Source organism: Halichondria panicea, chromosome 14 (assembly GCF_963675165.1).
Source record: "Halichondria panicea chromosome 14, odHalPani1.1, whole genome shotgun sequence".
NCBI classification, from domain to species: Eukaryota; Metazoa; Porifera; class Demospongiae; order Suberitida; family Halichondriidae; genus Halichondria; species Halichondria panicea.
The window spans coordinates 5,484,666-5,509,749 of NC_087390.1; the positions used below are offsets into that span (position 1 = coordinate 5,484,666).

General features: G+C 42.1%; 3 protein-coding genes across 5 annotated transcripts in view; 2 read left to right on the forward strand and 1 right to left on the reverse strand.

Annotated features, from left to right (window-relative positions):
* The first annotated feature begins 76 nt into the window (after positions 1-76).
* On the forward strand, positions 77-2,007 carry LOC135347910 (uncharacterized). 2 transcript variants are annotated; one of them, XM_064546029.1, is made up of 3 exons: positions 77-494; positions 616-840; positions 967-2,007. In XM_064546029.1, the coding sequence occupies exons 1-3, from the start codon at positions 176-178 to the stop codon at positions 1,800-1,802; spliced, it is 1,380 nt and encodes a 459-aa protein (XP_064402099.1). In that variant the 5' UTR covers positions 77-175; the 3' UTR covers positions 1,803-2,007. The 2 variants fall into 2 exon arrangements, with proteins under 2 accessions (XP_064402099.1, XP_064402098.1); XM_064546028.1 differs by having other exon boundaries at positions 83-494; positions 961-2,007.
* LOC135347817 (uncharacterized) lies at positions 1,950-15,232 on the reverse strand. 2 transcript variants are annotated; one of them, XM_064545894.1, is made up of 25 exons: positions 15,055-15,232; positions 14,570-14,667; positions 13,953-14,040; positions 13,540-13,651; positions 12,863-12,953; positions 12,639-12,751; positions 11,576-12,277; positions 11,152-11,302; positions 10,697-10,842; positions 10,240-10,398; positions 9,280-9,486; positions 8,842-8,898; positions 8,650-8,734; positions 8,293-8,357; positions 7,927-8,019; positions 7,609-7,721; positions 7,149-7,227; positions 4,588-4,675; positions 4,042-4,234; positions 3,726-3,813; positions 3,505-3,579; positions 3,150-3,227; positions 2,558-2,650; positions 2,301-2,387; positions 1,950-2,108 (listed from the first exon to the last, which is right to left on the reverse strand). In XM_064545894.1, exons 2-25 carry the CDS (start codon positions 14,661-14,663, stop codon positions 2,028-2,030), a joined length of 3,138 nt encoding a protein of 1,045 aa, XP_064401964.1. In that variant the 5' UTR covers positions 14,664-14,667; positions 15,055-15,232; the 3' UTR covers positions 1,950-2,027. The 2 variants fall into 2 exon arrangements, with proteins under 2 accessions (XP_064401964.1, XP_064401963.1); XM_064545893.1 differs by having other exon boundaries at positions 15,045-15,232.
* An 18-nt stretch (positions 15,233-15,250) lies between these two features.
* The window catches only part of LOC135347826 (pre-mRNA-processing factor 40 homolog B-like), a 16,951-nt gene continuing 7,117 nt past the window's right edge, over positions 15,251-25,084 (forward strand). Inside the window, exons 1-10 of the mRNA XM_064545913.1 lie at positions 15,251-15,403; positions 15,984-16,187; positions 16,629-16,838; positions 17,281-17,394; positions 17,598-17,717; positions 18,614-18,762; positions 18,977-19,258; positions 23,333-23,411; positions 23,833-24,033; positions 24,680-24,775. Of these exons, the coding sequence (XP_064401983.1) occupies positions 15,401-15,403; positions 15,984-16,187; positions 16,629-16,838; positions 17,281-17,394; positions 17,598-17,717; positions 18,614-18,762; positions 18,977-19,258; positions 23,333-23,411; positions 23,833-24,033; positions 24,680-24,775 (1,458 nt within the window). The 5' untranslated portion in view covers positions 15,251-15,400. The remainder of the gene's footprint in view (positions 15,404-15,983; positions 16,188-16,628; positions 16,839-17,280; positions 17,395-17,597; positions 17,718-18,613; positions 18,763-18,976; positions 19,259-23,332; positions 23,412-23,832; positions 24,034-24,679; positions 24,776-25,084) is intronic.

Sequence of the window (25,084 nt, forward strand, 5' to 3'; positions counted from 1 at the left end):
CAGTCCATTTCCTGAGTGATGAAAGCATTGTGGTACATATAGACTAAGACCATAGTCCATTCCACAGGAGTATCTCAGTATGGTTGACTCCCACCTTTTCCTTTCTTAAAAATTGCTGCTGAGAGTATATAAAGGCATGAGTTTGGCTGAAACAATTTAATGCATATATGCATGCATGCATCATCTGCAATCTTATAACAGCTCAGGAATGAATCTTAGTGGAAGCAGTTTTGTCGTTGGAGTGCTATTTGCAGCTGCAATAGCCAGCACAGCAGCACTGCGATCATGCGACTCGAGGCTTCGCATTCTACTGCCGCATTTATTCCTGCACTGTGACTGTATATACTCTGATTGGAGTGAATGGGAGCAAGTGCCAAATTCCATTGGAACAGATGTATCAGGCACCTGTGAAAGTGGCCAAGCTTTTATTGAGACAAGGAGAAAAATGGCGATCGGTGAAGGTTGCGAGGAGCAAGATGAAAGCCGGACAATGTGTAAGTTTGAGTATGCTAGGGTACATCTACACATTCAATTTGATCATTGCAAGCAAAAGTTAGTTGTGTGGGAGCCTGTACATTGTCATAATCCTAAATTGACAATTAATTTGACATGCAGGTGCACCAACTCAGAAGGACAGGCTGATATTGCTGCTTGGTTTGGGCGCCAAATCAACACCGCAACCTAAAGTGAAACCAATTTCAATATTATCAAAATTTACTTCAGGCATAAATTCCTCTGGACTCATTAGTACTACACCTACGAAACTACCTCTGAGGAGAAAACGAAGGACACGATGCAGTCATCAGTCTCAATGTTTGCAATTCTGGGACGAGAGCCGAGGTACAGAGTGCATGCATGTGCACGTGGCATAAGTTTGAGTTTAAGTGCATGCATGTTGCATGAAGTGTATAATAGTATCAATCTGACATGATATGTGATTAACAGTGAGTTTTACTCTAGCTATAGGTAAACGATCAACACAAGAAGAAGATAGCTCTCGCCTCGAGTCAAACAAGCATCATGCCCCAAAGCATCATGCCCCAAAGCATCATGCCCCAAAGCATCATGATCCTGTACCAAGGCCATTTAGCGTGAGTGAGGATGGTCATCGATTCAGAAGACAGACTAACAAGTGTGATCCCAATGACAACCAACATGTGCTCTTTGTGTTAGACACATCTGGGAGCATTCCGATGGACACATTCCGTCGAATGACCGATGTAGTTGCAGATCTCACAACTCTTTTTTGCAAGCCAATAGAAGTTGCTGTGCTTACTTTTAGTCATAAATTTTTTCTCGAATTTTGCTTTAATTGTTTTGAGACTGATATTTTTGGACGAATAAAGGCAGCGGAGGCTATTCGCAATATCCCATACAGAGGAAATGTAGCAGGAAAAGTAGGATATACAGCAACTGGTGGAGCTGCTAAGTGTGTCTGTGATCAACTGCTAGATTCGAGTTGTGGTGTTGAGTTTGCTGACAACACTTGTGTAGACGTCGTTTTTATCACTGATGGCTACTCAAATGACAATAATTTTGAGATATGTGACGAAGTGAAATGCTTACACGATCATTTCTTGAATCTGAATACGTACTCTCTAGGGGTTGGAAACTACGACACTCCTTCTGCTAGAAGTGAACTCAAATGTATTCAAGATAGCTCCAACGATCAAAGCTTGTTCACGTTTGAAACATTTGAAGAGTTTTTTGATCAATTGAAAGAAGTGGAAGAGGAGCTTGCAGATCCCGCCAACACAGAGCATACATGCACTGATGCAGATGGCACTTTACAGTCAGACTGATCGCTCGAGCGGACTTATAGTGAGCAGTGAGCTAGTTACAATGACACGTACTGTATCGATGTCTGCATGGTATTTAAGAACAGTTTATAATAATGGAACGATTATAGTGATTGTGCATACTAATTACACATGATTGTATATTGTCGATTAATTTTTATATTCTCTTGCCCGATCTTGGGATAATGGAATTATAATGATGACAAAACACGTAAACTATAATGCATGCTATCCTACAACATCGTTACAAAGTAAACTAGTTTCAGTTTCAACATCGCCTTCGTCTTGCCGCTTTTTGCACTCCGTTAGCTGTAAATGGGTAAGGAATACAGCATATTATTTGTAACTATAGCTATACACCTATTATTGAAAAGTCAGTAGTATAATTATATTCAGAGAGACAGAGTTATGAATGCATGATACACCATGCAGTGTGGTGTAATCTCCATTATAATTATACATGAAGTTTAATGTGGTTAATTTTATAACCTGTATATATACCTGATGTACTTGATAGTCATCTTCAAAATCAAAGCCCGCTCCACAGGTGCATTTGAACTTGGGCTCTACTGGTTTAAAAACTGTCGTCTGTAGAGTATAATTATCATACCATAAATTTGGGAGGAATATCACATAATCAACATCGACAAATTTACGCGCTATATAGTAATACGATAGGTCACTTTACAGGGCATGCATCGGTATTATAATTATACTCAACTATGACTATTACGAAGTTACACTGTTTATAGGCTGACCTGATTGGCCAGCGGTAGTGTCCAGTTTATCTTGGTAGTGTCCACTGAGTGAAAAGCCTCCAAATGAATCTCAAGCTCCAACTGGGACACTTCCTGCATAAGTACAGAGAGTGCATTTTATTTAGTGAGCTAGCTAGTCATTATCAATCATCAGGCCATTTCTATATAATTATTACAGCGATACTAATGGCAGGGGTGACCGCTATAATACAGTTACAGTACAGTAGAACCTCGCTAATCTGAATAGGGCGGGGACCAGACCCCATCCGAATACATGACATTTCTGAATATCATTAACGAAGACACTTGTACATGTATTATGAATAATATGCGGCCAGAAGGGAAGCTGCTAGCTAGAGCAGTGAGTCTTGTGAGCTCTTTTCGTTTTCTTTGCAGTGCCATGGCCATTGTATTAAGCACATTATTAATGAAAAATGAAATTATTGCTGATTCAAGCAAGTTAGAGTGTGTATGCGCAGTAGTTTATTCTACTGACAGCCCCTCGTTTATCATTTTGATTGGCAAGGTTTCAGACTAAAGGGGTCCAGATTAGCGAGGGTCTATACTGTACATACTTAATACACATACGTACCTCAGCACATATTGGACAAGGCACTTTCTTACGTCCACACAAATTCTCATGGTTCTGAATTTGGTCCATTGGGAATGACTGCAGAGGAAAAATATGATAATTGAGTGCCTATACTAACAATTTGAGAAACATCATACAACAGCACGTTATAATGAAATGTCAAAAACCCAGTTGTAAGAGTTCTGTTGTCGACAGGGAAAGTAAACGCTGGGAACCTATAGACTATATGGAGTCAGCAAATTTGGAAAGAAATTTAAGAGTTGGAGCCTAAAAAGCAGTTCCAGTGTAAAGCACACACCAATCTGGACTGTACATGTATAATACTATACATCTAGCGTGCATGGCACCAACTGACCAGATTGCACCACTTGAACGGACACTGTACGGATTTCTTGGGGCAATCAGTCATTTGATGTTCATGGAGGGCAACCTGAAAACAATTTAAACAGACTGAGCAATGTAGTTTACAAGTACGTGCACTGTGTGCATGCTGTTATGTGAACTGAACTGAAACACACACACACACACACACACACACACGAAGTAAGTACTGTAGTACCCTGTATTTGATCTTACTTGAGTGGTTTGTGTGCCACATTCACACTTCAATGGCTCGTGGGCTATATAATGATGCTTCTTCTCAGCTGACTTTGGAACACACACTCTGCATGGAAAAAGGTAAGCTAAAATACATCTACTGTAGATAGCCCTTTGAGGTGGAACCCATGCATAACCTCCTAATGACCAACCCTGAAGAAAGGCCAACCATGAGATACTTCTACAGAATTCAGGTCTCAACTGAACAGTTGTTTGTGTACAAAAAAACCCTCAACAAAGGCCACTCCTCCTCAAAGGTGGTCTATGTAGGAAAACAAAACTCAAATTCACTTACTTGCATAGCGGGCACTTGAAGGTGCTCTGTGCGCAGTGTCTCTCGTGCATGATCAGTTTGAGGTTGGGCATGACACTCCCACAATAGGCACACCTCCCGTGACCAGGGGGTGTGGTCTCAGAGGGCTCGTTAGTGGGTGTGGCTTCCTGTGTTGAGCGACCAGTGGTCGTACCCAAGAGAGAACCTGTGGTATCTGCAAGGGTTAGGGTTATAGGGTTAGGATGGCGATAAAAATGCAATATGAGCTGCATATGACACAAAATTATTTTGTGAATGGTACAAATGCATGCTAAAAATTACATGACATACAACCTTGACGGCTTATGCATGGGCATGTGTATAGAAGGTACGTGAACACAGTAAAAACACATTCTTTACAGTAACATAAAACATAATGAAACGCATCTTTTGAAATTTAATGTAGTTCTAAATGACATAATTATATTTCTGTCAAAATACGATGATGCATCTCATATAAGTGTTTTTGCTGTGTATGCCTCCCAATGTTTCTATTTTTCAAACATGATTATTGCTATATATACCTACCGTTGCTGTCATGTGATGTCTGGTGGGTGTGGAAGGTGATGGTGAACTCCGTCTCCTCACACAGCGACACCACACCAGCGTACAGTGACTGAGGGGGCGGGGGACAAACAAGTATACTCATTACATGACCTTATCAGAGTACGTATATTTAAGAACACTGGCGATTTGTGTACGATAGTTTTGTCGTAATATAGACACTGTACAACTCTGATCACGGCAAAACGTTTCCTGTTTCTAAAATTAAACCTACATGTACATGTAGCTATCTGGCAACTATGCATCATCATGATCATGGTGCAGACTGTACAATGTTCACTGTACATGTGTACATTGTACATGCAGTAGTTGATATGTAGGGTGTATTGGTTTGTACCAGATCGAGTACATGCAGTTGTAATTAATGCATACACAAGAGCCCATGCAGCTGGATGGAATACATAAAGTCATGCATGTGTATAGCTGCACAGCAATACACACATAGATATCCACCTTGGAAACCATTCCACAAGGTACACAAGACACCGCAATTAGTTAATACTCTCTTTCATTTTGAACGCCACTAATGATATTCATTTCTGTGGTATAGACCCTGGTGCCTATTCTCATACACCCTAGCATGTAATTGCTGGCCTATATAAACAAGCGGTTTGGAGTACAGCTGGAGGAATACATAAAGTCATTGTAGCTTGAGGTTCACAGCAATACACACATGCACACACAGATATATCCACCTTGGAAACCACCCCACAAGGCACACAAGAAACCACAATCGATAATAGTCCCTTTTATCTTGTTTTTGGGAGACAACCTCACTAATTGGATTCATTTTTCGGTGGTGTAAAGACTCTAGGATCTTTCACATAACCCTGTCCAGCTGTGGGTACAGGATATGTACTCTGTAGTAAACAAGTGGCTTCCCTTTGATAATTTGTACGAGGGGAATAAAAACTTAACAGCTTAGTTTCAGTCACCTTGGAAACCACCCCACAAGGTAACACAAGAAACCATAATCAATAATAGTCCCTTTCATCTTGTTTTTGGGGAGACAAATTAGAACCTCACTAATCGGATTCATTTTTCAGTGGTGTAAAGACTCTAGGATCTTTCACATAACCCCTGGCCAGTGGGTGGGATATGTACTCTGTAGTAAACAAGTGGCTTCCCTTTGATAATTTGTACGAGGGGAATAAAAACACACACCCCGCCAACCCAGCGGGAAATGTTACTACTATCATTCACAGCTCCCCACTGAGACTCTTAGTCCTGTGCTGAGCATCCACGTCTACTGTGCATCATATAGAAGCATTGCGTATCTCACCAAGAGTTTCAAAGGCAGTTTTTTGAGTCACAGTTGTACATTATCGTTTCGGCTCTATCTAGTGGCTTTGTGTACCCTCTACAAGGAGAGGCTGTGACTATAGCCCAAAATGTTAATGATTCCCTCTTTCTTAAGTAGCTGGGCATTGTATGCAAGTAAAATCAAAGCCACTTGGCTTTAGGTTGGTAAGTAATGTTCATTTTTGTCTTAGTAGCTAAGCTGGTTTTGAAAAGCAGACTTTTGTGTACCCATTTAGAAAGTTATATCAATGTGGGTAAATTAATGTCTCTTTGTATTCATTGATAGTTGGTTCATCGTATCGGCACAGTAATTTACGACAGAACTTTGCTACATTTCCATAATTCTCTATCATGTCTGTGACTGTACTGGAATACTCAATGGTACAGACAGAGCTCCTCTCAAGAATTTGCCTGTCTAAGCTACTTTTTACTGCTTGGAGAGGTCTCACTAACTATTGCTGCTACCTTGTTGTGACTGTTCCACTAGACATTGTTAATACATGGAGCTCAGTAGCTAGTTTATAGCCTAGTACTAGCTAAAACATTTACCGAAACGCAGATCGTAAATGCTATTTACGTAATATTTTCCATCTCCTTTCTTATATATATGGTTTCAGTCACCTTAGAACCACCCCACAAGGTACACAAGAAACCGCAATTAACAATAATCCCTTTCATCTTGTTTTTTGGGAGACAAATTAGTAATCGTATTCAATTTTCGGTGCATGGTGTAAAGACTCTAGGATCTTTCACATAACCCTGTCCAGCTGTGGGTACAGGATATGTACTCTGTAGTAAACAAGTGGCTTCCCTTTGATAATTTAGTTGTACGAGGGGAATAAAAACTTAACAGCTTAGTTTCAGTCACCTTAGAAACCACCCCACAAGGTAACACAGGAAACCACAATCGAATAGTCCCTTTCATCTTGTTTTTTGGGAGACAACCTCACTAATCATATTCATTTTTCGGGGGTGTAAAGACTCTAGGATCTTTCATATAACCCCTGGCCAGTGGGTATGGGATATGTACTCTGTAGTAAACAAGTGGCTTCCCTTTGATAATTAATCGTTGTACGAGGAGAATTAAAACGTAACAGCTTAGTTTCAGTCTCCCTTTTAAAAAAATGCACACAGCCTATGAGAGCTCCTACATGTACGTACATGTACATCATGCATGCAACCCTTTATAAGCTCTTCCCTTATACACAACAGTGGGCCCTCACCTTATTGACATCGTAGCCCCCTCCCTGACTGGAGAGACTGATGACTGACTCACCCACACTCTGGTCACACCACGTGTACCTGTACAGTTTAGTAGGGAATGGAATCTGTAAGTGTTAGCAAGGAAATGTGCAAAGAGATACATGTACAAAGGTTGGTCTGTGTACATTATAATTTCTCTAAATTCAGCAATAATGATATTCATTCCGACTCAATACAGTGAAACCATAATTATGTCTCTAGTGGTCCGGCCCTTCTGTCAGTTGTACTTGCTGTACCAACACAGGTCCAAATTAACACATGCATACTATGAAACTGAAGCCCATCAACCTAGCGTTAATGCAGAAAATTACCTGCTTCTAGGGTGACCACAATAGGACATTGCCGTTGGTATCAGGTTTGAGAAATGCACATTACTCTCAGCAAATGAAGTAGTGAAGGCAACAAATAAGGAGAAGTTACCTGGCCTGTGTGGGTGCAGTGCAACTTTGAGAGAGGAAGAGATCAGCGTCACCTCGAGAGGAGGTCACCACCACTCTCAGTCCAGGAGGGAGGGGCTGGCCGGGGAGGGACAGCTGTGTGTGGGGGTGGGATTGTGAGAGAGTGTGAGGGAGTTGAGTGTGAGACGAGGAAAATACTTGCTATCCACGACACCATTAAGAAAATATTCAAGACTTTAAATTGTTTCTGTAATACATGTTCTTGACTACAAAGGTGATCAAGGAGTTAGCATGTGGATTGCATCCCTTATTTTCTGGGGAGATAATACCAGTAGCTCACCAGCACAAAGTGTCTGTACGTGTTCTCTTCCTTCGAGCACTTGGTAGGTTCATCCAGACTAGTGTTCACTGCCTGACCATCCTCTATAGAGTGCTGCAAGGGAGGAGGTGCATATCAGGCTATACATGTATGTCAGACCTCCTCTGGTTAGCTCAATTGGGATGAAAATATATAGCCTTTGATTTTATGAGTTAGGCTTGTCAGTAATTCAATATCTAAACACATTGCATGATCAATCTCTGTGAGAGCTCCACATTGTATGCCTTAGTTTTGAAAACGAGCACTCTGAAGTCAACAACACACAGTCTAACCATGAACTGTGTGGACCATGACTTGTTAAGGGTCAGGGTCACTGGGTGCACTCACGTATCTATTGAAGTCGGCAGGCTCCACCACATCCGTAGTAATGTCAGCATCAACAATGGAGATACCTAATAGTACAGATACAATAATTATGTACACGTGTGTGCCGTATACATGTAGCATAGAGGTGTGCTACATGTACTTTTTTGTACATTTTTTTTGTACATTTTTTTTTGTACATTTTTTTGTACATTTTTTGCACATTTTTACATGTACTACATTCCCTAGTAGTACATACAAGTACATTGTACATGTACATATGTGATTCTAGTAGTTGCAGGGACTTGGTTACTATAAAGAGATGTATAATTACAGGGAGTCGATCAAGGGGTTTCCCCGTATTGGTACTGATCGACTGACCTTTGGCTGGTTTGCATTCGAGCACCTTCAGTGTGTACTTGTTTAGCTCGTACGTCAGAGTGACCTTTGTACCCTCCGTCAGCGTCTATTAGAAAAAGTAACCATTACACAAAAATCACATTCGAGAGCAGTGTACAAGCAAGCTACATCATTATTATGATGTATGAAGTGGAATGTGCAAAGCTTACGTACCTGAAAGTTTCTGAGTTGGAATTCCATCATGGCCAATCTCTTGTCGTACTGAATGCCCTGAGGAAGTGACATGTAGTACATGACTTGCCATGTAGGTCATGTTCAGAGATCAATGGTTCGAATGAATTAGTGCTTTGCTTGATTTCATAACTTGAATGCAAAGAAATCAAACAAAAGTAAGAGATGCATTCTGTAGCTCTAAATAAGGTCAATCCCATGATACAACTGTATGCTCGGATTTATCGACTGATCATAGAATCCCTTGAGAAAATTCCCCTAAAGATCAAGTTCAACTAGTTCACTGATACAGTATCAAATACAAAAATTAAGAATTCCGCAATTGCAAGAAAGTGAAAACATTTAGATAACAAGGATGTTTTTTATATTCTCCCAGGGTCCCTCATTGTTCCATACACACTATACGGGAGCATCACTCACCAGCCATGCTGAAGAGACTGGCTGGAGTCTGACAAACTGTCCTTTAGGGAGCTCTACGTGTTTAAACTCCACCTCCTCCCCCGCCCCCACTCCTAGATGATCGACCATCCACTGGGGAAGATAGCCGTGGTCCATGGAGGAACTAGTGAACTCCAGCACTCCGGCATGTACCACACTTCCTGACGTCGGATGCTCCAATCTGAAGGCCTGGGAAATATCAGTAATAAGTACTTGCCTAACAATTTGATATTGAAAGTGAAAATGACTTTTCTATGAATAATGCATCTATAGGCAAATTTAGCAAAAATTCGGCCTACATGTTAGGTAAGACTTGAAGGCCATAGAAATGTCCAAGAAAATAGTTATCTTATAGGCAATCCTGGGAATTGGCATAAATGTACATGTCCTGCGCATAGGGGTTGGTAGATTATGCTAGCAAAAATTAATGTTGAGCATAATAGATACATTTTTGGGTGAGAATTATGCTGGCATAATAGGCACATTTATAACAATTATGAGAATAATAGAAAGGTTTCACAGAAATACAGGTCAGTACGAATCATAGTATAAACAATTGGTCTCCTTGCAATTCTATATTATAGTGTTATTAATAGATAGAGTTATGTGGAAATTATTTATAGTTTGATATTACTTGTGCCACGACATGGGGCCTACATGTTGTGTTTTGGAGGAATTATGTGGGAATTGAAAAGAATAATAGGCTGTTTACTTGAGCATAAAAGAATAGCATAATAGGTAATATCTCAAGCATAATCTACCAATCCTTACCTGCGCATGACTATTTTTTGCTTTATGAATCTACCGGTACATGTATTAGCGTTGTTCAGCAAAAACCTAGCCAGGGAACAAGGCTAAGATACATCATCGAGAAAAACAATAAGAGTACACAGTATTTGGTAAAGGGTCATCAAGTGTACACAGTGCAATCAGTCCACTCACTATGGGATAGGAGAGCTCCTGCTGCTCACATGCCAAGAGGACGTGAGGGGAGAGGATGATCTTGTCCCCCGAGTTGATGTCTCCTCGTCCCAGAGTGCTGGCCGGGTACACCTTGAGGCGGGAGGGGATCTCTATAGTTGAGAAATCATCCTCCGATATCTGCATGCGTAGGATGAACCGGAAGAGGATATAATTTCATATGCAATTAAGTAATAAACCACTTTATAACAGACACCTTAATTGGTGGAAATGTTGTTTTTTTGAAATTATAGAACAGAGGTGGCCTTTGTTGAGAGGTTGTTTTGTACACAAACTGTTCAACTGGGACCTGGCTTAATATCACAGCTGTCAGGAGTTTACATGGCCACGTAACTAAATGTTCTCCCCAAAATTGCAAGTGTTTTCTTACAATTTAGCAAGTGTATCATTCTATAGTTTGTACATGTACAGTACGTACCATGGCTTCCAGGTCGTCATAATTGTCCGGGATTACGCCGTGGTACTCGGGACAGTCAGGTCCCCTCACACAATGCCCCGCTAAAAAGTAGAGGCAGTGACGTCTCTTGTGTGGACCACCGTCCTTCACTTCTCCTTCTTTGTAACCTTAAGTGTATGTTACATGTAGGTGAATGGTGAAGCAGTTTTGATACATGTACAATAAAAACCACCTCTATACAGCACATATAAAGATTTCAGCAACTGCACCGCAAATTTGTTTAAAATCCCGGCAAAATTATGACAACTGCATTAAGCAGTTGCTGAGTAGACTCAAACTTTCTTGGACAGAATGATAAAGTGCAGGTTTCAAATTGATGCTTTAGTTAACATGCAACATTAAACGAATATTATTGTTGACAAATAATTATTCTCTGAGCTCTAAACACAAGTTATTTTATCAACCCCCAGGTTTACATCTGAATGGTGCAGCTGTTCCAGTCAATTTGGGCAGTGGTGGTGGAGAGGGCACGTCTCCCCAGCCCGGGGAAAGGTCACTACTGGCACCACCATAGTCGGCCAACAGCCGGCGCTGGGAGTCCAGGTCAAGGTCTCCAGTAAGAGAGTCCTATACAGGAGTGTGTTTCAGAGAGACGTGTTGAAAAGCTACTGTGCACCTTGTTATACATAGCATCAATCATTCTGGGCTTAGCATGTGTGCATTGCACAGTACTGCAGAAAATACATGCCAGGACTTGCATACTTACGATCATGTACAAAATGTAGAAGGTACAAATGAAGTGTTAAGAATCAAGCTCCATGAGAAATAAAGATTAACAGATATACCATATATCCAAAAGCATCGAGATAAAACTATCAATTTATACACTAGACAACTCACAGTGTCAACTTCGAGCTCCAGTTGCTGTGCCAACATCGCCAAGTTTTCGTCACTCTCGACCTTTGCACCCTCCGTACCACTCACAACACCCTCCCCGGGAAACCTAAATGTCATTCCGGCATTTCTCCGTTTTAACTGAACATCCGGCGATGAAAGATTAGAAGCCGTAAAAACAAACATGCTATCGTCTATTTGACCTTTAACCTTTACAATGTCATCATCGTCCTCTTTTCCTTTTTCACTCTGACCCTCGGCTGCAAAATCAAAAGATGGAGGAACAACAAGACTTGGTTCGTGAGTATCCTCTTCAGAAAATTTCGACAAAATTGGAGTCTGTGCACTACCTCTATCTTTATCAATGGCCGAATCAGTTGCTGCTCTTTTGGGGACAGTTTCAGACTCTTCAGTGTTAAATGTTAACACTTTGGCTGGAGACGACAAGCTTCGGCTATATTCAATACTGGATGTCTTAGTTGATTCAGAACTGTTTCCGCCAACAGTTTGTCGGATTTCTACGAGCTCTGGTTTTTCGAGCAGGTGTATTCGTTTGGACGGAGAGAGGAGGGAGTACGAGTTGCCATGGATACTTGCTGACAGATGGGTGTGGTCTTGTTTGAGGGAGGTCATGGGTTCGTGCTGCAGCTTACAGAGAGGAACACGAGGACAGAATCCACACTTGGAGAAGAACGGACAAACTGGTGTCTGTATAAAATAAAATTACTATAAAAACATAATTTACTGCATGGTCAAAGGTCAAATTGTTGTAAACTGTACAACAACAAGCTAGCTATGGAGGGGGCGTGCTATCAACTTGTCAATGTTGATATAATTATTATTACGCGCATACTGTAAACCGTAAAGCGTTTATTTTCGAGGCATTAACAGCCATTTTTTGTGGATTATTATAATTATTTCCTCGAATCATTGTTTATTTCCGGTATTGAGACCTCTCTACTCTAGAGGTGTGGTCATTTGAACCTCTATCCCCGAAAATAAAATCAGTCTTTTTTAGTTCCTCGAGAAAAAAAAAGCTCAGCTATAATAATTAGTTTACTGTACGTACCTTAACGACGAGGAGCTCCTCTCTGATGACGGCCTCGTATGCAGGGGGTGGTGTGGGGGTGCGGCGTTGTCTCGCTGGAACACTCAACATGCGATTCAGTTTACGCTGGGAACCTAGAGAGACAAGATAATCAATTTACACGAGGTGATTAAAACTACTGAATATACATGTACACGTACTTAATCGTTGTTTACAGTACAGAGCATTGGGTTTACTTTTCTCACCGTTTGACTTATTCTCCAGCACCTTCCCGGGTAGGAGACCAGTGAGGGAGGCCACCACCACACCCAGGTTGTAGAAGTTTGTGAACAGCTCCTGTGGGTGGGTGTGTGTGTGTGTGTGTGGGGGGGGGCATATTGAGACAATCATTAAGAGATGGTATACACTGTGAAGTTATTCTGTACATAACATAATAAGATTTAAAACACAATGTACGTAGTGTGCAGTGAACAATACAAAAACTGAGCCATTGTATTGGAAACAAACCGACTGCATGTGCGATAGTGTAAATTGTATTATGGTCACCCTACAGTTGCTGTATACAGGCCACCCTCTATAATACAGCCAGGTTAATAGGCCAAAGTCTCCATAGCATGTGTTTGGACCTGTGTTAGCAGGCTACCTCTTTATTGCAGCCATTGTTGGTCTGTCTATAGGGAACCATCATACAAATTAAACTAACAGGAAAAGCAGCACAAACAAAGAGACAGTACTCAATGCAAACCTGCAGTTTATACACTGTAAAGTGTAACCTGATATTCAAGGTCAACCTCTCTAATCTCACACCCTCATATTCTACTAACCACCTCTATTAATTGAGTTATTTTAAAGGCTCATACATAAGTGGTCGCTAGAGACAGGCTTCAATGGTAACCTAACGGACATGCATGATGTCACTCACATCCTTCCCCCTGAGTGAGAACTCTACAGCTGGTACGATGTTCTTACAAAATGCAGTCACTAGTAGAACATCTGAAAGCTTTATATAGAGGTCGAAATCGTGGGCATCAGAGCTAGTGTGTGTGTGTGTGTGTGTGTGTGTGTGTGGAGAGGGGAGTGAGTGGGTGGGGGTATGCGTGTGCATGGGTGGGGAGGGATGGTGTGAGTGGGTGGTGATGTGAGTGTATAGGGAAGGTGTAGTATGAGTGGGTGGTGGTGTGGGTGGGAGTGGTGTGGAAGGTGTGTGCTTGCGCATGTCTAGTGCATTGATAACTGTACATGGAGGGTCGGGGTATTCACTGAACATTATACACATTGCTAGCACATGTCTATAACAGCAATCCATTCACATACAGTGTAATGTACGTAACTCACAATGTTGATACAAAGAACACGGCTTTCTCAGTCAGAAATAGTCGTCCCTCCAACCTCCTTGTTCCAACCTTACGAGCACAGAAGAAGTCTATATGCACAGGTGTGTGTGAGTATGGAATCAGCTTGAACAACACAGTGAAACCTATACACATATGCATACACTGTAGAGCGGTCACCCCTCTGGTAGACTAACAGTGGTTGCATTTAATAAAAGAGGTGACAGGTCCAAACACATGCTATGGAGACTTTGGGGCACATTAACCTGGCTGTATTATAGAGGGTGGCCTGCTTCTAGGGTGACCACAATAGACGAGTTTCACAGTCAGAGTAACACAATACTCCAATACCCCCATACATGTATAATCATGTAAACACCATTCATCATTATTCACCAGATAGCCGAGTGTGGTACACATGCAATATGAAACCAGTAGCACCTAAACTGCTACAGCCAAAACAATAACACACGCCCACTCAGTAAATAAATATCCTACAAAGCAATAATTATGTATAGTGAAACCTGTCATTCATGATTGTGTTACCCTCTGTACTAGTTTCTGTCACTGTATTATTGTTACTATACAGCAGGGTGGTCAGGTGTGTCATGTGACAGTCACCTGATACGAGGGCTCCACTCTCGGTGACGGCAATGTCTGGGAACCTTTGCTGAATCAGCGATAGCTCTACTGACGGATCCAGGGACATAGCCATTACACTGTGTGTGGTGTGAATGTGTGGGTGGATGTGTGTGTGTGAGGGTGTGTGGATGTGTGTGTGAGGGTGTGTGCTATGTGTGGGGTACTAAGAAAGGGTACGTATAGGTGTATGTAGTCAGCAGTTGACACACCCCCCTTCTACCTTCTAGGCTATTACATTTTGTATTATATCACCTAGTACACCTAGTCACCTATACAGGGGCTATTACTCCTGGTAGCTTCTATACCGATACACAGAGAGCATGTTCCAACTCTAGCTAGCTACATACACTCTAAACATAGAATGTATGCTATATTTCATGCCCTTGATTTTAGCTACCTACCATAGCCGGCCAGCCGGCCAATACCATAAAAGTAGATTTATATAAACACATGCCTTGGCTTGCCTCACAGTAGACAGCTCTCCTCGTCTTAGACAAGACAGCACCCTCTCTAACAAGGCAGTAGAATACGGCTGCAGCTGTACAGTCTAGTACAGCAGTACAGGATCTAGGAGGACTCTAGGAGACAGTGCAGTACACAGCTAGCTAGCTAGCTACAGTGAGGTTTATCTGGACTCGACGATCTCTACAAAATATGGGGGTGTGGTACAGAGTTCAATGCAAATACCATGTGGCCTCTCTTGATCTTGGTCTTGTGAAAGATTGATACACTTCTGTCTGTCCTTCTGTCTGTTGTTAGCAAGGAGGGGCTGAGGATCTGAAGTACCTCTGAATACGTACCTCTCTGAATATGGTGAGAACTTGTAATAAGCATTGTGGGGGAGGGAGGTGGTTCCATTTCGATAAATCGTGGGATTCCATTTTTCTTTTCAAGATAAAAACTCAATGAAAGCTCTATAGCCATTCGTTCTATTTAGAGGTCATGATTACTGATGCCAGCCTTTTGTAGTTGTATATAGAACACACTCGTACTGTGAATGAAGTACAATGTAACACCTTGCCAAGGGGAAATCCCTAGCTGAGTGCTGGTAGTTTACAAATGTACTGGGGAAACCCCCATTGCTACAAGCTTACAATACTAAGGAATCACGTATTACCTGAGCAAGCATCCAACAATTTGTTGGTGCACTTGATTGCAATAATTATAAAATTATTATTATTATTATTATTATTATTATTATTATTATTATTATTATTATAATAAACTTTTCAGTGGTGCTGAACAAAAATTAAAACTGAGTACGTTTGTATACAAAATGTACACTGTAGTGAGAGTAAGTAGCCCACTGCCAGTCTTAGACTTCTTAAAAGTCGAGCTGGTTAACTATTTAGGGTGGATGAGACAATGATAATGATATACTTTATCTGAACAGGCCAACTTCACACCTATTGGCAACCCAGGAGGTATGCCACCGCAAGGCTACCACCCACACATGCCCCCCGGTGGGGGTCACTACCCACAAATGATGCCCCCACTTCCCCAAATGGGATACCAGATGCCCCCCCAACAGATGGGTGGTTATCACCCACCCCCTATGCCCATGGGAGCCCCGCCCCCTGGAATGCCGCTAATGCAGGTCAGTCTGTGTGTAAGGGATTACAATAGCTATCAGGGCTGCATCCAGGATTTTGGATCAGGGGGGGGGGGGCGAATTGGGCAAATGAAAAATGTAGGGGGAGGCGAGAAGTTATTAGAATTATAGCAGTACAAATGCTTATTAATGAATCTGTCAGATCCAAAACTGTGCCTAGGGGGGGGGGGGGGGAAATACCCTCCTTGCCCCCCCCCCCTCAATGCAGCCCTGGCTATAGTATGCTTTTTAGTGTTTTGCCAAACTTTTTCGTAAGCAATTTCTCATTCAGTGGCGTGCGTTACAGTTGTACATGTACGTTTTAGGTATTCACTGTGTATAAAAAGTAATTGTAAGTATAGGTCCGAAAGAAGATTCTATTCCTTGCTACGTACAAATGTACACTTTTTACTATGAGCACTTTCCCGACTGACTACCTCCATGCAGCAACAGCCTCTAATGATGGCACCTGCCAGACTACCAATGCCTGGTTACCAGCAACAGCTGCCCGCAGCACAAGTGGCCAATCAGCCGCTCCTAGCTGCCCCACCCCCTGCACAATACCAGCAACCGTTGCTAGGCCAAGTTCCTCCCCCACAACAACAACCACCACAGCAGTACAGTGCACAGCCGACTGTTGTACCTGCCATGGTACAGGTATGTATAATATTGAAGTATCGTATAGTGGGTATATTTAGGGATTTGATAATCGAGGTGAGTGTCGCCATTTTTATCTTGAATAATAAACACTGGTACGTAATAAATAGCATGAGACTGAGTGTTTTATGAAATATACAGGTACAAACACGAGGGTGAGTTGCCTGTATGTAAAACACAGGGATTCTCATGCTGTTTAATATTTTTGTTTTATATCACAATGACCAAATCATGCCTCGTGGCTACACGACCGTGTAGTAAACATGGAAGGGACTTTATTACATCCTTGTACATTTAGCCTTGACAACGTGGTATAATGAATCTCATACATTAATAATGGATGTATATACTATTAAATACTTTACTTAATTTCCTCATTAATATTTTATCAAATATACCTGCTGTAAAGTATTGTTTATTGTATGTTGCTATTGCCTCCCAGCCTCAGCCTGTGACCACACCCACTTCTGCTCCACTGTTTGCGGCCGGAAATGTGTCAACTCCATCCGAGGAGGTCAAAGTGGAGGAGAAAAAGGAAAAGAAGAAGAAAAAGAAAGTATGCGTATATCTGCTGCTATAATTATAATAGTGTATACATTGTATTATTAGTTGCTTCTAGCTGAGCACATGTAATTTTGCGATATTATTTTTGCGAAGTGATCGATCCACTCGCAAATTCGCATTATGGCTGATGCTTGCAAACATTCTACGATAATACAGTAGATATAATGTTATAGTCAGCCCCCCCCCCCCCCTCAGACTAAGAAAGCGTGTCAATGGAAGGAGCACAAAGCACCGGACGGTCGAATGTACTACTACAACTCTGACAGCAAAGTGTCGTCATGGAAGAAACCCGACGACCTCAAGAGTAAATCAGAGGTGTGTATGTGGGCGGGGTTTACAGACAGCGTGTAATCACATGCACTTTATAGGTAGAACTCTTTGAAGCATTAGCTGCATGTTTTGTAATCTTGTAATCAAGACACTCAACAGGGTGTCATACAGGATTTTGAAGTAGAGGGGGGAAATGAGAAAAGTAACCAGAAAATGTTGCTAAAAAAAGGTCAACTGTTATTTCAATACCCAGCTATGGACACTCAGTCATAATTGAAAGGGGGGGGAAATTGGAGCTAGGGGGGATATCCCCCTTCCCCCCTGTATGACACCCTGCTCAACCAAGTCTCCTAACTTCTAATAGGTTACGTATGTACCTCCTGGAAAATGCATGTGTGCATGTGTACATGTGCTATTGGTCGGTTATTTTTGTGTAGAGGTGGTTAGCAGAGGAGGTACGACATGCTCGGTGCAGCTCTAGTAATTAGCCACTGACTGAACACTAATTGTCCGCCCACGCCTCACCCATGCTATGTGTTATTTATTGCTGAGTGTAATCAGAGGCTAATGGCTTGAGCTGCACCGCGCCTGTCGGACCTCCTCTGGGTGTTATGTATATACATGTAGTACCAACCACCTCATGCACCTAGTGCAGCCCGGAATTGGATAGTAACACGTACAAGACGCTTGATACCGTATAGCGGGTAAGTTTCGTGGGGTAAAAAATTCGTTCAACTCGAGAAACGGTAGTTTTCGTGAGTAAAAATTTCGTTTAGTCTTGCGGCTGCACGGCATTCCTACGTTCAGATAAGCCACGCCTACGATAAAATTTCGTGGAGGTCAGCCTGCCCACGAAAATAACGAATATTTTACACCACGAAAATTATCCGCTATACGGTACTCGATTACCCATAACCCCGCCCCTACCACGCCCCCTCCAGCTTCTGTTGACCCAGTGTGCCTGGAAGGAACACAAGAGTGACTCGGGGAGGGCTTATTTCTATAACACTGCAACCAAGGAGTCGCGATGGACCGTCCCCAAGGAACTGGACGAGCTAAAGGAGCAGATAAAGAAGGAAGAAGAGAATGGGTGGGTGTGGTTTGGTGGGTGTGGTTTAGCTATTGATGGGGGGCCATAGCAACTTGATAGTGAAATTGTTCTTTTTCAAACTAAAATGCGTTTAGTAAGTTCTTATAATTATGTGCATGTACATTATTTTAAAATAATTGTTCCACATGGTAATTCACTTTCGATTCCCCCCCCCCCCACACACACACACACACACACACACACTTCTTTGTAGAGGGGAGATGAGTTCTGGTGAGGAAACTTGCAGCTCTGATGATGATGAACCAGCCGCCCAACCCTCCCCCGCCCACACTGTCACACAGTCACAGCCCATGGGTGTCAGTGAGGGTAGTGGTGGGGGCGGTGAGAGCGTGGAAGAAAACAAGGAGCCTGAACGACCGCAGTATGCTACAAGAGAGGAGGCCAAGCAAGCATTTAAAGACCTACTGAGAGAGAAGAATGTAATGGCGTCCATGAATTGGGACCAAGCTATGAAGCTGATAGTTACAGACCCACGGTGAGTGTGTGAGGGGGCGGGTGTGAGGGTGTGATGTGTGGGAGGTTTGTATAATATGGCGTACTTACAGTAGAGGCCAAAATAAAGTTTCTGTTCCGTTTGCGTAGTACTCTGCGTTTGTTTTGAGCAAAACAATCGTTTTTGGTGCATGTGCACTCAAGCTTGCAATATGGGGTTACACAAACCGCTACTTGGATTCCTAGTAATTAAGGCAATTGCTACATGGTGTGAGTGTAAACAACGTAACCACGAAACTGCAGCGTAGTACGTGCTTAGGCGGAAACGAGCAATTGCGGTTTTTTTTTTCCTCTTGTAATACCAAGGGCGTATATAGAGAAGAGGGCATGCAACTCACTATGTACCCTACGTACTCATCCGACTTCATATCAGAGACCGGATATGCTAAAAATAGAATCCAGTATACGGACGTGAACAAGTGGGCGGTGTTGTTTACGGAGTTATAATTATGGGCGTGTACATCAGAGCTGCCTTTGCTAGCTAGCTACTAACAGTGCAGTATTATTTTAGAGAAGTGTCATGACCAGTTCTAGTCCAGCCAGGTCCAAGACAACCCCTTTGAGCGGGAAGTTAAGTGCTGGGCGTATTGTTAAGAAGTACCAGAGACTCAGGAAGACAGGTTTATTGTACCTAGGTTTCATCTTCTTGGAGTTGCAAACTGTTGGATGGTTTGCCTTTGCCTTTGACACTGCTAGTACGAGCCATACTGCTGCTGAGAACTAGTTTTACTATGCTGCAATCGAGCTAGCTAGCTAGCTAGCTAGCACAGATATAAAAAAGACTTTGATTTACCTTGTGCGGTCAAAGGTTACGCGTGGGTGTTTTTGTGGGCAGTTCTAAAAATAGCTCAATACGAAGTCGGATGATTCTGGGAATAGGGCGAGTTGCATGCCCTCTTCTCTGTATACGCCCTTGGTAATACCAAGAACCCTAAGGAAAGAACCGGCTCAGTTTAATATACAGGACTGTACGAATGTGAAAGACAGTTCACCCACTCACCTGTTGAGAGCAGGGGAGGGGAGGAACGTACGAGGAGCAAACCCTTACATTCTTGCATGCACGTACATGTATGTAATTATACTGTGTATGTACATGCATGTACATTGTAGCATATATATTGTACACATACATGTACGTATACAGTCAAGGACCAAGAATGTACAGTATCCTCTCAAATGTGCGCCCATGCAGTCAGTACCTGCACGATAACTTTATTAATTGAGACAAAACTAGACACTTGTTGACAAGGGCAGGACAGATGGGTGGGGCTCATTAAACACACCAGGAAGGCTGGAGGATGGGTGGGGCTCATTAAACACACCAGGAAGGCTGGAGGAAGGGTGGGGCTCATTAAACACACCAGGAAGGCTGGAGGAAGGGTGGGGCTCACTAAACACACCAGGAAGGCTGGAGGAAGGGTGGGGCTCACTAAACACACCAGGAAGGCTGGAGGAAGGGTGGGGCTCACTAAACACACCAGGAAGGCTGGAGGAAGGGTGGGGCTCACTAAACACACCAGGAAGGCTGGAGGAAGGGTGGGGCTCACTAAACACACCAGGAAGGCTGGAGGAAGGGTGCATGGGGCTCACTACTTGGACATGGACAAGTTAGTACGTAGAGCTAGAAGCTTAGCATGCACTGGCTACAAGCTACACGCACAAGCTTGTCGTTTATTTGAGACTGTTAGCTAGTTGTATCCAAGGTGAGGTGGCTTAGTTTATTTTTCATTCCAGTAGGTATAATTACATGTATATACAACACTTATTGTCCACTAAATTTGAATTTATGGCAACGTAAACCATCCTTTGCCCTCGTTTACTGCCATAAATTCTGGACAATAAGTTTACTAATAACTTGTCATTTTAGGCTATATCCATGCATGCTGTAAACGCAGCGCTATGGCACCCAGGTGAGTATAGGCTCAGATATCACAAACAAACAACCCAACGGACTGCTACTGACAGTGTATAACTTGCTGGCCGCAGCCCAGCCTCGGGGTAACAATCATAATTGTTTAGTGAACCTGTTCCATATTGTTCCTGCATGGTACGGGGTCACTTTAGCTGTAAATTCTTAGGGACATTTGTGTGGTTTCCTACTGCATGTACGTGCCAGTTGCTGCAGACAATGAATTGGAAGCCATTGGCTTTATCTACCTTGGTATTGTTCAAGCGCTAGCACATGTAGTAAACATTTCTGATTGTAGCCCGCCTACCTATATATAGCCATACATGGTCATCATCTCAGCATGTCAACCCATTACTATACAAGTTTTTGTGATAACAACGGCGTGTATATTTACATGTACTTCTATTCAGGGCACTCCTGATTATACGTCTGTCAATCTACAACTGTTCACTCAGCTATACTGCAACCTAAACTATACTAACTATAGCTAGCTGCATTCAGTTCCAAAGTCTTAGTTCAGCTGAGGTCATTGAAGAATTGTTGAGCCATACTGTCATTTCGTTGATTAAGCCACAACGGGTTGTCCACATTATCGAATCCAATATCAATCACAAGACCAGAATGGTTTTGGATCACAGAAACTGCAACATTCGCATCATTATTGACGGGGACAAACCTCCATAGCTGTGATTTCGATATGCTTCCGTCTGCCTCATTTTTGAGGAGATTGTCAACAAAAATAAGGTCTGATTGTTTTGGACTCTGTGGTGTGGTGATATAGAGAGAAGGACTTGTTGCACATTTGTACTGAATCGTGTAGAAACCTGGTAGTTCTGCCACAGGGTTGAATATCCACTGCTGAACATCTGTATGTAGTAATCTTGATATATACATGACAATATAAGTGTATTTTCATCCATGCATTGAACTACATAATATAGTTCAAAAGTGATTCTTGCAAAATATTCATTGAGTGCATGGTCAACTGTGCGTCCACAGCAAGTATTATACAAAAAGAATAGTATCCTTACATGTATATGTTTTTACAGCACCTATATACCTGGTACCCCGACGCCAAGGGATTTTTTTAAGTAGATGTTGTCATTTTGGTATGGTCCGCTCCCAGGCTGCCTCTCATTGCATGGTGTGACCATCAGGGTACCATTTAGTGCGGGTTTCATGTATGCCATGGCTGGTTGTAGTAGAGCTCTTGAATTCGTAGAAATTTTGATCCAACAAACTAATAATTTGATAGTATATGATATTCTGATTACCAATAGATTGTAAAGTTACCCTGTTCTTTATATACCTACAAAACTTCAATTTTAGGTTTCCTTTATATGCTAGTATCAATTAATAGCAATTATTACCGAAATGACAGAAACATACACCGGCACAGCGAAGGTTTGTTAATATAATATATGTAGGAACATGACAAAGAGCAATCCATATTTAGAATAAGTTAAATTCCTATGTATTTTCATTTTAGTTGTTTCCTTGAAAATAGAATTCGGTGATATGCAAAAAAAGACCGAAAAGTGTGTCCCAATAAAGAGAATGGAAAGTGTGGTTTATGTTATCTGTTGCTATACCTTTGGCTTGGCCATTTTAATAAAATTATTAACATGATTTGAATGGACTCGGGGCTTCTATAGTGTTTGTCACTACCTACTTTGCTGTGTCCTGATCAATTGTTGGTGTTCCTTAACTTGTTTAGTATAATTATGTCATTTGATATGAAGGAAAGACCAAAGCTAACGATGCCATAGTAGCACTCTTCCTTGAGAACAGCACTACTGTTTACCTTTGGTGGACCAGGACACTCTTGGTATACACAGCACAGTGGTCATGTTGCAATTTAATTTGCAAAAGTTTCCGTGTCCAGAGTTCAACAGTGTATGACTTCATGACAGTGAATGATTTAATTTAGAGGCTCCATGCATGCATGGAGTCTCTAAATAAAGTCATTTTAAGGGCAGCTTTCTTTACAGTCTGTCCGAAGGCTGTCCACCGGTGGGATGTTAAAATACGAGTCGATTTTTAAAATAGGAGATTATTTTCTGTAGTTGACCAATAATTATACTGAGTTTATAGAGTGCTAGCTCCATGGTGATATGTAATCAGCTGTTCTTATCCCCTCACCTATAGTTATGGCGCACTCAAGAAGCTCAATGAAAAGAAGCAAGTGTTCAACATGTACAAGACACAGAAGCTCAAGGAAGAAAAGGTACGCGTGACGTGCGAATAAATGTACTAGCTGTACAGTAAGGATTAGGTATAATAATTATTATAGTTATAAGACATTTTGCAATGCATGTATAAGTACAGTCATACACTAGCTTGCAGCATGTTAGATCTAGTTCTAAAGAGCACGTTTGCAGTTAGGTGTTGTTAGGTTGCTACTCTCAACACCTGTATGTACCAAGACCACACGATGCACTACCTAACCAGATATGAACTTTTTGTTTTCACATGTACAATGTTTTTGATAATTATAATTATAAAGGACCGTCCAAACAAGACCACTAAACGTTCCACTGGTTTTAGGGTCCCTAGCGCATTTAGTCACGTGACCCCCCCTCCCCCGGAGGAGCTGATAGTCACATGATAGGTGGTACCCTCTGCCATTAGTCTCATGACCACCTCAGGAGGAGCTCCGTCAGGCGGCCAAGCGGAAGAGGGAGGAGCTTCGAGACGTGATGGAGGAGCACGAGGAGGTACACTCGGAGGTACGATGGCGTCGTGTGTGCGCCATCTTCGAGGACCACCCAGTATGGAAGTCAGTCCCGGCCGAGGAAAGAAAGGATGTGTTTGAAGATGTCATCTTCTCACTCGCTAAGAAAGAGAAGGTACAATACGTACATACGAATACCGTATTACTAGAATGTTTTGCGAGCATCAAACATTTGCAAACTTTGTGATGGTTGATCAATTCGCAACAATAAAATCCGCGAAACCTAAATTATTACTAGTAAATACACACGATCCTTGAATAGTTAGATCGCAAAGGGTTAAATTTTCTGCTGATTTGGCTCACCCGTAAAGGTTTTTCACCAGCAAAATATTCTAGTAATACGTGTATATATATATACGATTGTTAGGGCCCAACATGTACAGTGGTGATTATTAACGCTGCAGACCTGCATTGTTTGTAGCTGTATACTTCCTGTCTTTTAATTACGTAGCTTTGTACAAATTGCTTTCAACTAACCAAAGGCTGTAAGATAATTGTTGTGCTTTTCATAGTAGTCTGTATAATGATTGAGCTATGCATAAAGTAGTTACTAGCTGTGCACTGTAATGTATTGTGTGATGGTTGATAACCATAGTCCTTTTATAACCACCCTTCCTATTTCGTACTCACTGTATCCTCCCCCCCCACACACACACACACACACACACCCACACACACACCCACACACACACCCACTTCCCCCCCACACACACACCCACACCTCACACACACACACACACACACACTACACTATATCATAGGAACAAGAGAAGCAACAACGAGAGAGAAACTGCAGCGTCTTGTCCAAGATACTCGACAAGATCACTGACATCACCTACAAAACTAGTTGGGCTGACGTACGTAGGTCACCGCTGTTGTTGTTGCTACTCACTCACAGTCACACGTTGTACAATGTCATGTACTTACTATCTACTGCCCTAGCATCTGTTTGGCTATTGTGGTAGTCACCCTATAAGCAGGCCACCCTCTATAATACAGCCAGGTTAATGGGCCCCAAAGTCTCCATAGCGTGTGTTTGGACCTGTTAGCAGGCCACCCTCTATAATACAGCCAGGTTAATGGGCCCCAGAGTCTCCATAGCATGTGTTTGGACATGTCACCTCTTAACTTATAAATACTAGTTTTGGGCTGCCCAAGAAATTGTA

Excerpts from the sequence above, each read along its gene's own strand:
- LOC135347817 (XM_064545894.1), bottom strand. The coding sequence starts at position 14,663 with ATGGCTATGTCCCTGGATCCGTCAGTAGAGCTATCGCTGATTCAGCAA. Across the intron at positions 14,041-14,569 it reads GAGTGGAGCCCTCGTATCAG|ACTTCTTCTGTGCTCGTAAG; the intron begins GTGACTGTCACA and ends CTGTGCATATAG. Across the intron at positions 12,954-13,539 it reads TCTCACTCAGGGGGAAGGAT|GAGCTGTTCACAAACTTCTA; the intron begins GTGAGTGACATC and ends ACCCACCCACAG.
- LOC135347910 (XM_064546028.1), top strand. The coding sequence starts at position 176 with ATGCATCATCTGCAATCTTATAACAGCTCAGGAATGAATCTTAGTGGA. Across the intron at positions 495-615 it reads AGATGAAAGCCGGACAATGT|GTGCACCAACTCAGAAGGAC; the intron begins GTAAGTTTGAGT and ends TTTGACATGCAG. Across the intron at positions 841-960 it reads ATTCTGGGACGAGAGCCGAG|CTATAGGTAAACGATCAACA; the intron begins GTACAGAGTGCA and ends GTTTTACTCTAG.